This window comes from Tasmannia lanceolata, unplaced genomic scaffold, assembly GCF_043159265.1.
Source record: "Tasmannia lanceolata isolate RefF3 unplaced genomic scaffold, GAP_Taslan_0.1 ptg000037l, whole genome shotgun sequence".
Classification (NCBI taxonomy): Eukaryota; Viridiplantae; Streptophyta; class Magnoliopsida; order Canellales; family Winteraceae; genus Tasmannia; species Tasmannia lanceolata.
Window position 1 is genome coordinate 47,621,611 of NW_027518714.1, and position 16,220 is coordinate 47,637,830.

At 36.2% G+C, this 16,220-nt stretch overlaps 1 protein-coding gene across 1 annotated transcript in view; it reads left to right on the forward strand.

Annotated features, from left to right (window-relative positions):
* The window catches only part of LOC143860062 (sieve element occlusion protein), a 28,708-nt gene that overhangs the window by 2,693 nt on the left and 9,795 nt on the right, over nt 1-16,220 (forward strand). The window contains exons 2-7 of the mRNA XM_077370576.1: nt 9,943-10,050; nt 10,149-10,603; nt 10,884-10,993; nt 12,069-12,196; nt 12,451-12,933; nt 14,158-14,681. Of these exons, the coding sequence (XP_077226691.1) occupies nt 9,943-10,050; nt 10,149-10,603; nt 10,884-10,993; nt 12,069-12,196; nt 12,451-12,933; nt 14,158-14,681 (1,808 nt within the window). The remainder of the gene's footprint in view (nt 1-9,942; nt 10,051-10,148; nt 10,604-10,883; nt 10,994-12,068; nt 12,197-12,450; nt 12,934-14,157; nt 14,682-16,220) is intronic.

Here is a 16,220-nt window from a genome sequence, read left to right on the forward strand (position 1 = left end):
CCAGATAAAGAAGCCATTAGACTAAATAAATTTATAATTCCAAATTCAATTTTGTTGGTTCTCTACAAAGGCATAATGACCGTTTGCTTGCCAAAGGATATGCACAAATTCTAGGTATTGATTTTTCTGAAACATTTCTCCTATTGCTAGAATCGATACCATTAGAACTGATTTAGCATTGATAGCTCAAAAAGGATAGAAGATTATTTAATTTGATGTCAAGTCAGCATTTCTCAATGGAGAATTAAAGGAGGAAGTGTATGTTGAGCAACCGCCAAGAATTGAAGTCGAAGGAGTGGAAAAATAAAGTCTTCAAATTGAAAAAAACAAGAAGCTCCAAGAGCATGGAATAGCAAGATTAACGAGTACTTAATTTGTTAACAATAATTTCAGGAAAAGTGTTAGTGAACCTACACTCTACGTAGAACTTAAGAAATGAATGAAATTCTGATAGTATGCCTTTATACTGATGACATGATATTTACTAAACATTCCTTGAAATTAATATAATATTTCAAGGAAAGTGTGATGAGTGAATTTGAAATGAATGACACAGGGTTTTTACATTATTTTTTGTCAAAAGAAATCATTCAAGATTCTCGTGAGTGTTTGTAAAAAAAAAAGTATGCACATGATTTGTTGAAAAGGTGTCGCATATTGAATTTTAATCTTGCAATCACATCGGCGAATACTAATCAAAAGCTCGTACTAGATGATCGATGAGGTTGAAGAAGTAGATGCAAAAGAATTGAGAAGCTTGATTGGCAGACTTATTTATTTAACTCATATGAGGCCTGATAAAATGTTTGCTACAAGCTTACTTTCAAGACTTATGCAAAGACCAAGTAAGCAACACCTTTGTGCGGGAAGGAGTATTAAAATACGCCCAAGGAATAATAAATTATGGGATTGGGTATAGTCAAGAGAATGACTTTAAACTTGTTACTTATACTGATAGTCATTGGGCTGGATGTGCAGATGATAGGAAAAGCACATCAGATTTTGCACCAAGTATTGGTTCTAAGATGATCTCATGGACAACAAGAAAAAAAAAAGTGTGTTTCTCTTTCAAGTACGGAAGCAGAATACATCACAACGACAAGTGCATCTTGCCAAAGATTGTGGCTATGAAGAAGTCTATTCGATTTGAAAGAAATGCAAGATAGATCTACGACAATATATTGCAATAATAAATCAACCATTTCAATGATAAAAAATCTAGCACTGCATGAAAAGACTGATCACTTCGAGACACGTCGTCAATTTGTTCGAGAACTCATAGTAGAAGGAGAAATCAAGCTAGAGCATTGCAACACAGAGGATCATATCACTGAAATGTTTACAAAAGCACTTCCATAGGAGAAGTTTTGCAAGCTACATGGTTTACTCGGCATTGAAGCTCGTTTGGATTAAGAGGGGAGTGTTGAAAATAACCCAAATGATATTTTGGGTTATCTTTTCCTATTCTTTCTCATTAATCACTTCTTACTTTATCTCCTTTATTTTCCTATTATCTTTGGACAGTTAATTGATTAGGTTGCTTTCCCATTTCTTAGCTTGTTGATTTTATCTTCTTTATTGGAAATCGCCTTATTTAAGTGAGAGAACATGTTAGAGTGTATGCCCTAAAATCCAGTTGTATTGAATCCATTATTATTAACAAAAATATCTCATTTCATGACATCTATTGGGTATTGTACAGTAGTGTGTGATGTGCTTCTTGACACACGTTTGTCCTTAGGCAGTGTTGTAGGATTGGTCATGCCCATGGATTCACATATCCTAAGGGGCGGGGAGATATGACCTTTCAGTTCTTTGCAGGCCTAGAAGTTCTTGGGTGGGGTTGGGATTGGACATCTCATACCTGGACACAGCTAGGATCAAATTTGCCTCCATACACGCACTGTGGTGGCTTATCTCGGTCACTGGGGTAGTGAACCCTAAGTAGGTAAAATGGGTGTGATGAATGGTTCATGGACTGAACATGATCATTTTACAGAATAGCATGTGGATAATGATATGGATAAGGTTATTCTGCCAGTCAAGACCCTTTATATGTCTTTCGACCTAAGGGGTCATTTTAGTCTGTGGAACCGCCTTATGGATTTGGTGTATCTCAGAGTGATACCCAATCCGAGATCACTTACTGGTAGTGTTGGATCATTGGATAACCCATGTGATCAATAGTGATGCCCAACAAGGAATCATCCACCTCTGCTATAGAGGTAGTGAATCCTAAGCAGGTAGAATGGATGTGATGAATGGTCCAAGCTCTGAACATGACCATTTTATATAATAGCCTGTGGACAGGGATATGGATAAGGTTATTTTGTGTCAGGACCTTTTATATGACCTTCGACCTGAGGGGTCATTTTGGTCTGTAGATCCGCCTTATGGCTTTGGTCTATCTAAGAGTGGTCCCTGGTCCGAGATCACTTATGGGTAGTGCTGGGTCATTGGGTGTACCCATGGGATCAATAGTGATGTCTAACAAGGAATCCTCCACCTCTGTTATAGAGGAAAGTCATTTACAAATTCGATCTCCGCAAAGGCATTAAATATTGACTAGTTAGTCGCTTTGATAGATTGTTTACCAAAAAAATGGCAGCTTGAAAGGTATACCATTGAGTGGGCCCAGGTATTGATGTCCACCCCCTAGGACCCAGCCCATAAATGAGGATTGGAAGAAGGATTTACCCATTGGATGTGATTAGGGGTATGTTGATCTGACATCTATCTTCAGGGTAATGTCCTGGTGGGGGCCACTTGCCTAATGCAATCGTAGTGAGACTACAGTGTGTGAGATTAAGGTGGGACTCATTGAGGGTTCTGAAGGATCGACTGTCGGATCCCTGCATCGATCCTACTTATGAATCGCTTGACCCATACGGATTGTTGGACGATCTGAATACCAAATTTAATAGTTAGTATGGACGGATATGATCCATTGTATGAGATACAAGGACGAGGAGCACCATACTTATGGTGTGTACATATTAATTAATGTGGTTATTTAAGCATGTGCTAATTAGATGCTTAAAACCTATTGGTTGGAAATTAAGCTAAATCTTAGTAGCTGGAATTAGGTTAAATCCTATTGGTCAAGATTAAGAAGGAGAAAAATAGATTAGAAAGGGTTTCTAGTTTTTAGTAACTTGCTTAGCAGGCTAAAATCCTTTTGGATGAAATTTGAAAAAGGAAAGAAAGATAAATACAAGAATTAGTATTTGATTTAACTTGCTAAAATAAAAGAGTTTTATTTTCTTAAAATTACAATTTGATTTGAAATAGGAAACAAAAACAATGAATATAGGGTGGGACGTCCACTCTCCGCTAGCTCTCTCTCTCTCTCTCTCTCTCTCTCTCTCTCTCTCTCTCTCTCTCCCATTTGATCTACTTCATCTCCTCCTCCTCTCTCTTCTAGTTAGAACTTGAAGAAGCCTTTAGAATTTCAGCCTCTATTGGAATTAGATTCCAGATTAGAAGAAGTGTTCTTCTTTCTCCTCCATTGTCTGTGCAACCAAAAGAGGCCACTACGGGTTTGAGAAACACCGAAAACCAAGCGGGGTGTGGATGAAGCAGTGATTATCAATCTGATAATGGTAATGTGTTCTAAAACTCCATAATTTATTTTCATCACTATGGAAATCTATTAACTAGTATCATGGGCTAAAGGCATGGGAAGAAAAGTTTTTTGTTTTACATTATTAAATGCTTCCACTACGTATATTTCTTCCCACGACGCCTTTCAGAAAAACATGTGAAGCAAATGGATTAATGGCTCCATAAATGAAAACCTCTGAAAATTGTATTGTTCATTCTTAGTGTATTGCTTTCATAAATTAAAGGTGAAGTTAATTACTTCTTCTCTTCTTTCTTCTAGGGTGAAAAACTTCTATGTTTCCTGTGAGATCTTCCATGGTTGCTAAATTATAAGGAAGAAGAATGCATCAAAATTGATAATGAAATTTGTACCTTTCCAAATTATCTCTCTCCCATTCTTCACCATACTGTTAATCTTGGGGTATAATCTAGGGATACAACACATGCTAGGCTGGGTCGGTTGAGGCCAACCAGAGTAATCAAAACCCCAACCCCTAACCCGACCTAACCTGAGTCTCGAGTTGAGGAGAGTCAATACCAACCCAACTCACTTATAAATTTCTCAACACTAATCCAACCTGTCCAACTAGATTTTCCAATTCGGGTTGGTTTGGGCCAGGTTAGACTGGATTGGGATCGGGTTGGTCTGGGTCAAAAATGGGAAAATACAAAAACTGATGATACTAAGATTTTGACATTGTGACAAAACTAGGGAGATAGCCGGGTTAGGATTGGGTCAGGTCGCCCAATGTCTCTACTGTAACCCAACTCAAAATCAAATAGGGTTTCCTTTTCCCAACCCTAACTTAACCCAACATGAGGAAATGCTAACTCAACTTGAGCCATAATCAGGTTGAATTCGTCGCGTTCGGGTTGAGCTCGACTAAAGTTGCAACCCTAAGTGAATCGTACACATTCAAGTGTACATTGATCAAAATTTGTCGAGGGGTAGGCCCTACCATGCGTGGGTCACGGGCAAACAGTTGAAACAATTGAATGGTTTTTACTTTTCAATTGGTGGCCCCAAAGTAGATGGTTCCAAAAAAACTGAAATAAAAATATAGAATATAAAAAATCTAACAAGTTAACATTATTGGACGAAATGTCTCATTCTAAAAATTAGTGTTTCAAAGAATGGATTGTTGGTCGGGGGGGTGATGTAGTCCAAAAATCTGGACGCTCTTCGTGGCGCAGCAACGGATGGAAGATTGATGAAATAAATGAAAAAATGGGCCCCTCGAACACCGTCGTAGGGAATAGAATACTTCAATCACCGTCGAATGGGATGTGATTTACTTCGATCCAGTCGAAGTCGAGTTTCTCAGAGCGAAATTAGGCAGGTGCTAATCCAAGCAACCAAAAGTTCTCAAAAGCTTAAAGGCAAATTTCATTCAATAATCAAAGTCCATTACAATGCTTACATAACATATATTTATAATAAAAGAAACCCTAAAAGCTAACTTAATACCCAAGCAACTAATCATAGCTGTCCATCTAAAATAACATAAATAAAACTTAAAACTTGACTAAACCTTATCTAAAATAGTAATCCTGTATTATACCAATACCATATTCGTAAAATGCCTATAACTTTGTCAAATCAAGTCCAAATCGCATGATTTTGGGCTCTTTAGATAGGTAATTGAAAAACCTTTCTAAAAATACCAAAATGAGGCCAAATGACGAAAATAGAAAATAAAAAATAAAAGACGATCCACGCCACACGTTCTGCATCATTCTCCCCTGGTTTAAAAAACTCGTCCTCGAGTTTTAAAGTGTTGAAGAAGATTTATCAATTGAAACTGTTGAAGATCAAATCTTGCTTCATAATCCTGAAGAGGAAAATATAATCTTTCTTGAACTTGAACCAGCTTAAATTCATAAATATTCACCGTAGGCTTCGGCACAATATCCAATAAAAAAGGATCAATATAATTTGAGGAAGAAATTGATATAATATTTTCCCGTTCACCCATCTCTTCAATCTCTATTAGTTCATCTAATATACTATCACATCTAATTTCTTTTGTTTCATCATTCAAGATTCCATAGGGCGCATCAATTATTGCTTTAAGTGATTCACAAATCATTTCGTCACCATCAAAATTAAATTGCTCATCATCTGAACTTTTAGCAATGGTTAAGAATCCATCTTTTGAATATTCATCATATATTGGTGGGGAGTCCATATTTATGATTTCCTGCTCCAATTAATAATAAAACGATTTTTAGTCTGGTATTACCCCCCAATCCTCCCAATCTTGGCATTCGACAACTCTTCTATGAAGTGATCGAAGATAATCTGTAGCAATCACGAATACACGCAAACTTTGCTACCAAACTTCTTCAACCCAAGGAAAGATCTTGTGCTCTGATACCAACTGATGCAGTCCAAAAATCTGGATGCTCTTTGTGGGGCGGCAACGAAGGCAAGATTGATAAAATAAATGAAATAGGGGCCCTTCGAACGCCGTCGGAGGGCATAGAATACTTCGTCACCCTCGAAGGGGATGTGATTTACTTCAATCCCGTCAAAGTCGAGTTTCTCGGAGCGAAACTAGAAAATACTCCTGCATGTTCTAATCCAAGCAACCAAAAGTTCTCAAAAGCCTAAAGGCAAATTTCATTCAATAATCAAAGTCCATTACAATGCTTACATAACATATATTTATAATAAAAGAAACCCTAAAAGCTAACTTAACACCCAAGCAACTAATCATAACCGTCCATCTAAAATAACATAGATAAAACTTAAAACTTGACTAAAACTAACCTAAAATAGTAATCACGTATTATATCTATACCATATTCGTAAAATGACTATAACTTTGTCAAATCAAGTCCAAATCACCTAATCTTGGGCTCTTTAGATAGGTAATCGAAAAACCTTTCTAAAAATGCCAAAATGAAGCTAAGTGCCAAAAAAAAATACTTTAAATAAAATGACGGACATAGAAAATAAAAAATAAAAGACTTGATCTATGCCACACGTTCTGCATCAGGGGGTGACTTCGGTCTTTGAAAAACTTTTGTTCAATTTCAAAACAATTTCAATTGAACTGAAAAAAAGTAAAATTAAGATATTACAATAATTTTACAATTAAAGTATTAACAGTCTAAAATTAAGAACTAAAAGGATCAACAGTGCACAAAAAAGATAAATAAATAAATATATATATATATATATATATATATATAGAGAGAGAGAGAGAGCACCATGATTTTATAGTCATTCAACCAAACCCATCCTACGCTCACTCTGAGACTTCACTAATCGATCTCCTTACGGTTGGAGATCAAATTGTTACAATCCGAAGGTTGATCTGGTGCCTTCCAACCAGCTCCAAAGCTTTATCCTAAGCGCCTTCTCCCCAAAACCCAAGCTTTATCCCCAAGCTTGACTTCCTTAGAGGTTGATATGGTGCCTCCCGCCATGTGCAATAAGAAAGTAAACAAAAGAACCTTCTCTCCAGGTTGATTTACAAAAGAAGCTCAAAAAACACTGACAAAAGAATTTACAATGTAATTCCGTAGCTATTCCCTCAAGTATCTTGCAAATGATGGCACAAAGAGATTTTTATACTTACTATAATTCTCAAAGGTAAGTCCAAGTGTTGTGTCAAATTGTTCAAGGACTTATTTATAGAGTTTGAAAGAGAAATAGCCGTTATAGTACCTCAAAACGGTCAACGAACAACGTTAGATCGATGAACTAGCCGTTGCAAAACTGACCATGCAAGAATACCCTAGATGGTCGATCGTACCACTCCATAGTTGACCGTTATCATTCCAAGGTCGACCATGGAGATCCACGGTCGACTGTGAACAACAATTCTCACAGTTTCTTCTAGTCTTCAATTTCTCTTTCCTCTAACATGTGTAATGACTTTTATGATCTTTCTTGATCAGTTTTAGTTTGAAAAAACATACTTAATATCATCCTAGTGCCATTAATCATAAGATAGTTTAGTAATTAGTTTTACATCCGAAGGAATCTCTAGTTACTCTACACTTCTTCAATGCTTGAGTAGTCCTTTATCATTCTTGCTTTAGCTCTATGGATCTTCACTTGGATTTAGATTCTTCACACATTGAATCCAAGCTCCAAGCTCCATGATTTGATCCATGCTTCTATATACTTGAATTTTGACGTTTGAAAAGAACTCTTAAATAATAATTAAGCATTAGTTTCACAACTAATATAAAATATCATATTGTTTTTGCTGTCATCAAAACATGAATTAAGATGGTGGGCTAACACATATCACCCTTAAAATTGGTGTTTTAAGTACTTGATTCGAACAATTAGTAAAAAATAGACCACTTGTCAGATAAAATTCAATGGTAGGATAAATTTTCATATGTTATTTCAAAATAAAATACTTTAGGAAAACAACACATTGCAAATAACTAGAGAAGGTAAAAGGTCACATACCTTTCACTCATAATCTAAAAATGCCAAAGTAATCACTTTTGAATTCTTTTCAAGCTTCTTCCTCCAATCCTATAAAAAATAAAATTTCAAAATCCAACTGCACACCTAAAACTTGCTTCTAATATATCCACCCTTAAAATTCAGTTCCTTCCTCCCATATTCTTCCTCCTTTATCATTATTGCTATTATTAATATTAAACCTCCAAGATTTAAAAATTATTCAAATCATTTCGGCTTGCTTTACCTAGAGGGACAAAAGATAACCATCAGTTCAGTTGTGAGGTCCAAAGTGATGCAAGGGTTGAACTTTGAGGGAGGACAGCAACTGGTTAAAGAGTCATTCTTAGAGATGTTTTCGAAAAGACAAAATTGTTCGAGATGAAAATGCAACATCTCTGTCATTCTGGCCGGTTCAAAGTTTCTTTTAGTCTACCAGGACCAGTAGATCCAAGGCCTTTTAAGACGAACTTCTATCCTAATGGCATCCTTCATGCCATTGTTATGAAATACCAGGAAACCTCCTTGCTAAGGTACGTTCCATATACAAGGTAGAATGGGAACTGAAACTTTTTTCCCCTTTTTGTGGAACTCATGGGGTAGAGAGATGGGCATTCGTTAAGGGGGATTAATCTCTCCTCCTCCTCCTCCTCCTCCTCTCTCTCTCTCTCTCTCTCTCTCTCTCTCTCTCTCTACACACACGCGTATATATAGGCTACTTATATTAGAATTACCATGTTTTAATAATTGCACAAACTCAACTAGTCTTTTGTTCTTTAATTGGCTTCTGGGTGCGTTTTAGGAATTGTAATAAATTTTTAAATAATAAACGACGTGATGAATTAATAAAATTATCAAAATGAACTAGTGCCAACAACAGTGGCACACACACATATGGGATTTTGTAGGCAATTTCTTGGAAAGCCATTTCACAACTCACTTTTGCGGGAAAGAACAACCACACAAGGCTCACCTTTTTTAACAGATTTTGTCTTATTCATTAATTCATCTGAGGTGGCTATTCTTTCGTACAAAAGTGATCCGTGAAATAGCTTTCTGCAAAATTGCCTAACAAATCCGTAGATATATAATTGCCTAGCAAATCCTTATATATACATATATCTACATAGACTACATTTATACACATATTGATGCATGACATCAAGCAACTTCACTGACAATGAGAAAAAAACTCACCTAAGGAAAAGCTAAAACTATTGTGGAGGTTGAAGATTATTCATGGTTTTGGAGCAAACTCCAAAAAGTTGTATGTCAGAACACAATTTCTTCATGAACACCTTTGATTTCATTAACTGTCCAAAAAGTCAGTCATCCCTCCCTCCTTACAATGTATATGGTAATAGGATTCTATTCTAGCCAAGCATCAAACAAGCAAGTATCCTTTACGCTATGAAAAGGAAATAACAACCAAACTAGCCTAGTCACTTGAATAGCGTGCCTCTTAATGCAATCCTCTGTTGTCAGTTAAGTTGCTATATCTAGCAGAAACTTGCCATTCATGCAATAACTATTCTTCTTTGAAATCCTATTTCACTAAATTAAGGGCAACTGCAATCTGGTAGCAACCAGTAGGTTGTTGATTCAGTGACTTCACACAACAGTAACTCCTAAATGAAAGAGAAATAAGGACAATGTTGTAAAAGGCGTTCTAATAATACAAAAGGGGGTATGGGAGTATTAAAATGGCATTAATTGTAGGCCATCCTTAGGTGGTCCATCCATGCCAGGTTGGCATGGATGAGCTTATTGTATGCTGCTGCAATAGATATAGTGCCTCATCTTCTATATTGCCAATGTCTTATGTTGGTTAGTTAATAAAAATAGAATGTATCGTCTCCTCATGTTTTATACTGCATCTATTAAGTCCACATCACTTCCAATTGTAGGTTTTGATGGGAAATGCAGAGGCAACCATGGTGAAAACTACATATGCTGCAGAAATTATTGACATTCATGAACCATTGGGGCATACCATTTTTAAGCTTTCACGCGAGGTATTTTTGGACCACCAAACTGTATTTTTGGACCACCAAAACTATTTACTAAATATGAAAGTTAATTAGTAGTTCAATGACATAGAAAGCAATGGCAGATAACATACAAGAAGTGCTCTGGGAAGGGTAACTTGCATGCAACGACGATGATGTTGTTTGATTCTCTACGGAACTATTCGTGGGATGCAAAAGTGGTTATTGCACTTGCAGCATTTGTAACGATCTATGCAGAGTTTTTGCTCATTACAGAACTCTACAACATCAATCCGCTAGCGACATTGCTAGCGATTATCAAACAGCTCCCTAATAACTTGGAGGATTTCGAAGCTCTCAAGCCTCGTTTCAAGGCAATAGGCTCTTTGGCTAAGGTTATGGTGGATGCAGCCAAATGCATTGTTGAGTTTGCAAGCCTGCCAATGCAATACATGACTGTAGATGTTGAGGCAATGACAATGAAGATTCTTACCCATGTAGCTACCTATTGGGTAATCAGAAGTGCAGTAGTCTGTTCTTCACATATCACTGATTTGATGGCAATGAATCATGAGCAAGTGCATGTTCTTTCCCTCATCTTATTTACTTGGAATTTTAAATTTGATCATATTTATTCTCTACTGATGACAATTTGAAATCATTGCAATATTACAAGATAATGCAAACCGTATAATGGTTTGATTTGTATCCAAGTCGCGAAATTAATGTTTGAGTATTAGTGCATTTTAATCACCTATTCACTAACTATGTTTCCTAAAAAGAGTTATGTTTTTCTTGTTTTTCTATGATTGAGGGGAATATTGTCCCTATATGTCCTAACAATGCAAGAACTATCTCAGGCTAACTACTACGATAGGTGTGACATGGGAACTTTGGAGCTTGGTCCATAAGGTGTGCAATCTGCATGATCACTTGAGAAAGCAATTGGATGTTTGTGAACAATACATAGGTTAGTATAACACTGAAGACCATGAGAAAAGGTTTTTACTTGTGGCTAGAAATAAAGTGCAGTCGAATCTCCAATAAGTTATACTGTCTTGGTGGTTCTATAGTCATACCCATAATTGCTAGAAGCTCCCCAGGCAAGTTTAAAGCTTGCTTCGGAAGCTAATTTCTTTTCATTAATTTCACAAATTTAGCGTGCTTCCTCTTGATTATAACCACTTCGTTGTTTGGTAAGTATGTTTTCTTAAAAGTGTTTTCCATTTTTTGAAATCAAAAGAATTTATTTAGAACGTTAAAAGCTCATCTCAACTTTGAAATAAATCTTATGTGATTTTTGTTCAAAACAAACATTAAATTCAAGTGAACAACCATTAAGCTTGTAAAACTATAAATCCCTAACTGAACAAGCATCAAGCGTGTAACACCATAAATCGATAAAAACTGTCATTTTAATTAGTTGATAAGTCCTCGTTTACTACTTATAACCATAACCTATATCGACCTTCCTCCCTAACCTACTAGAACCAGGTCCTTTTCTATACTCTTCTTGTTTGTTTAAAATAAGGCTCATTACACGAACTTCATATTCATTTTCAATTAATGATGCTTCCCACATATTTCTTCTTTACTTTTCCCATAGATTTCTTAATGCTTTCTGTTTCTCGCATTTTCAATCTTTTAGACCCATCAATTCCCTCTTTTGCTTCTTGCATCAACTTCCCACTAGCAACTATGATCTCACCAGTAAGAGGATTTACCAGGTTTAAAACATCTAATTCAAGTAGAATTTTTCTCTAAATTCAATCATTATGATGGAGAAGCATTTTATGACCCATTGTGGCTTTTACCCCTCTGTTTTTAAGCAATAACTTATTAATTACCCTCACAAAGACTGCTTTTGTGCAGTTTGTACGGAGGAACATTTATTTCTTATTATAGATCAAATTGGTACCAACCTTATTCTGATAATCAAAGTTCACTAGATAGCCTCTTTTTTTTTTGTTAAATAATTATAAAGCACCAAACCTAGTTTGAAGCATTTGGCCCATTAATGATAATGATTTCTTTGTGTGAAATAGAGGGAGAATTGTACCAGAGACTCTTGCATATCTTTGAGGAGACCCATAATGACAACGAGGAGGTGCTTAACACATTGTTTTCTAGAAAGGAGGGCTTGCTAAATTGTTCTGGTTTTACTCAGGAAAAGGTTTGTTTGAATTCAAAACCTTGTTCTTTCATATTGCGCAAGCATTATTCGAGTTACGAAATGTGAAAATGTGGCTTAATTTAACGCTAAGCTAATTATGTGTGTGCTACCTATATGGTAATAAAAGCTTTTAAACCAGGCTTTCTCTCCTTTTACTTCTGGGATTTCTTATTGTTATTTGATTCAGATTCAATTGGTTTGCCTCTAATTTTCTTCCATAGGATACTAACATCATTCTTATATTAATGATATAGTTTGGCATAGAAGTACTAAAAAGCAAGGAGATTATACTGTTAGTCTCAAAGCTAGACATCTCTCAGGAGAAATTGCTCTTCATTCTGCACCAAACATATGATCATCCAAACCACAAGGCAAATGGGAGCTACGAAATTGTTTGGGTTGTTCTTCCAAACTCCATTTCATGGACTCGTGCAGAAGAAAAAGCTTTTCACCAACTAGCAAACACCTTGCCATGGTATTCAATATCCCAACCATGGTCACTTCGTCGAGCAGTGGTGAACTATATCTTAAAAGTGTGGCACCTTGATAATGATTTGTTGATGGTGGTGTTGGATCAAAAAGGAAGGATCACTTGCCGAAATGCAATGGATATGATATTGATTTGGGGTCTTGTAGCATATCCCTTTTCAACCTCAAGGGAAGAACAACTCTGGGACGAAGCAAGTTGGACGCTAGATTTTATTATTGGGGAGATCGATCCATTGATATCTATGTGGGTATGATTCTCAATCAAATACATGCATTCAATTTTAGTATAATGCTACACTTTACATGAATGAAAACATGATCACATTCATAAAATTGTAGTTTCAAAGTTAGGATTCAAGAGTAATTAATTCGCCAAGGAAAAGTATTCAAAAATTTGTTTAGTGTTTGGGAAAAGGCATAATTATTTTCTATTTAGACCATGTATATCCCTTTTTTATTTTTTTTTCGGTAATGACACACCGTACTGTGTGCTAGGAAATTACCGCTGTTGACAACTAAACATTAATGACCACAATACAATGAGACTACTTCGTTGCTATTGCACCTGTTGATTGTTTTCGTTCTTTTTCCACACTGTACAAGACAGCTACATGCAACCAAATTGACCCATGTGGAATGCTTTTTGGGACGGTCAAATTGCAGGATAACTCTGGTCACTGGCAAATTTCTTTCGTATAAAAGATATAGGGAAAATGCTCAGAAAAATGTACTTTTTGTCTGAAATTGTCAAAAAAGGGGATGTTTTCTAAATTACCAGAGAAGGGAAGAGGGAGAAAACTTAGCCCAATTGGGGACGAAAGTATCCCCTTTCCCTCTTGCCAAAGTTACCCCTCCAATCACCCGTTGCCCATTTTCCAACAATCACCTTTACCTTGTTGTCATGATTGCTACATTTTTACCTTCTTCAACCTCTTCTCAAAGCCAACTTACATTTATACATAGTTACATACTTACATTTCTATGTAAAAGACAACAAAAAAGCATGGAGGGATGGTTAAATGCATGTGCTTGCTAGATTAGGAGGTCAATTTCTACTGTAATATCCTTTTTCAATACTTTTGAATTTGCCACAAGGTTTATAAATGATATATGAGAAATTGACAAATTATTCTTCAATTTATCCTTTAATTCAGAAATTTTGCAAGTAAAAAAAGGGCGGCCCAGTGCACGAGGCTCCTGCCATTGCGGAGTCTGGGAAGGGCTAGATGTACATCTACCTTTGGGTTATTCAATATGTTTAACAGTTGAAAAACAGGGCTACAAAATTCTGATTTTTTTCATGAATTTTTTAATTATAATTCAGACAATTTGGTAACCATGTACACACTTGACCTGGAATACACAATTCACATGTATGAGAGTTTTGAAACACATACACACACACACACGTGCATATCAATAACTCTTGTTTAATGAATCCTATGCTCACGCAGTCATAATTTCATCAACAGATTGGAGAAGGAAGAACGATTTGCCTGTATGGAAGTGATAACCTTGAATGGATTAGGGAATTTACAGGTAAGATAAATGATATTAAGAGAGTAGGTGTGCCATTAGAGCTTGTATATGTCGGAAATAACAGCACCAGAGAGCACACAAAAGAAATTGCAGCTACAATAGTTGAAGAAAGACTAAGTGGGTCATTGTCTCAGACAGGGATATACTTCTTTTGGGCTCGTTTGAAGAGCATAAGAAGTTCAAGAACACATATTGGAAAGGATATGAAGAACGATGTTATTATGAAAGAGGTGATGTCTATGTTGAGCCATGATGATGAAGAGAAAGGTTGGGTTGTGATGGGTAGAGGTTCCTCAACTGATACCATAAAACTTCATGGTAGAAAACTCATGGATTGTTTGGCACTTTTCAATGTGTGGGGAGAAAATGTAGAGAAGGTAGGCTTCTTAAGTGCCATGAGAAATTCTCTTGACCCTCCTCCTCCTCCCCCCATTGAGAAATGCAATTGTAATACCCGGTCCCAAGTATTTGGGTAATTATCCTTATCAAAGTGAACATATGATTTTTTTTTATAATGGGTGTCATTATAAAAAAATTAAGCCAAGATTAATTGTTAGAAATGGGTGTTAGTATCAAATAAAAGTTGTGAATTTTCTTTGATATGGGTAATAATATCAAATGGACTAAAGTTAAATTAGGAATCAAATATGCAATCATTTTCAATATTCAATCATAAGGTAACAATCATGTGCTATTATCATCAATGACTAAAGTTAAATTAGGAATCAAATATGCAATCATTTTCAATATTCTATCTTAAGATAGCAATCATTTCAATATTGAAAAAGAAAGAAATGTGTGGGATGTTTGGAACCTTACGAGACTACAACCTTCTTCTTTTTTTTTCTCTCCACTCTCTTCCTCTCATTGGATGAAGGTTAGTTGGTTAAATTAGGAATCAAATATGCAATCATTTTCAATATTTTATCTTAAGGTAGCAATCATTTCAATATTGAAAAAGAAAGAAATGTGTAGGATGTTTGGAACCTTGCGAGGCTACAACCTTTTCTCTCCACTCTACAACCTTTTCTCTCCACTCTCTTCTCTACAACTTTCTCACCACAACCTTTTCTCTCCACTCTCTTGCCTACAACTTTTTCTCTCCACTCTCTTCTCTCATTGGATGAAGGTTAGTTGTTGTGGGATTTAGAAAGGGGTGGTGTTGATGAAGGTTAGTAGTTGTGGGCTTTAGAAAGGGGTGGTGTTGATGAAGATTAGTTGTTGTGGGCTTTAGAAAGGGGTGGTGTTGATGAAGGTTAGTTGTTGTGGGCTTTAGAAAGAAGAAATATAGGTGTTGGATGTAGTTGTTGTGGGCTTTAGAAAGAAGAAATATAGGTGTTGGATGTAGTTGTTGTGGGCTTTAGAAAGAGGGAATATAGGTGGTGTTTGAGGCCATTGAGATGCTTGTAACTCTCCTACATTGGGATGCTTGTAACTCTCCTACAAGACCAAGTTCTACACCACTTTAGAACCATTGCAAAACAGTCCTAGAAGCCATTGCAAGTCCTAGAAGCCATTGCAAAACAGTCCTAGAAACCTCTGCAAATTGCTATTGCTGCCGGTAAATAAACTACTTTCCACCATCTTGTTGCCATAACCTTGTGTCCAAGAATCAAGGCCTACAAGACCTCATATTCCATCACATATGTCTTGAGATCAACTACGGTTGGGTGGATCTTCATCACGAATAATTGCCAAAAATCTGTAAGTTCATATTCTTGTCTTGAGATCAACTACGGTTGGGTGGATCTTCATCACGAATAATTGCCAAAATTCTGTAAGTTCATATTCTTACTCAGTCACCTTCTAGTTTCAGCTTTGCAAATTCCCTTCCTTGACAAGAACAAAAAGGAGGAAAAGAGTAGTCTTAATTAAATAAATTTGGTTGAGCAAATGGGATTGGAGTTTAGGTGCGAATAAATTTGGTTGAGCAAATGGGATTGGAGTTTAGGTGCGATGTGTTAGAAATGAGTTTTTAGAGCCGTCCTAATTTCTT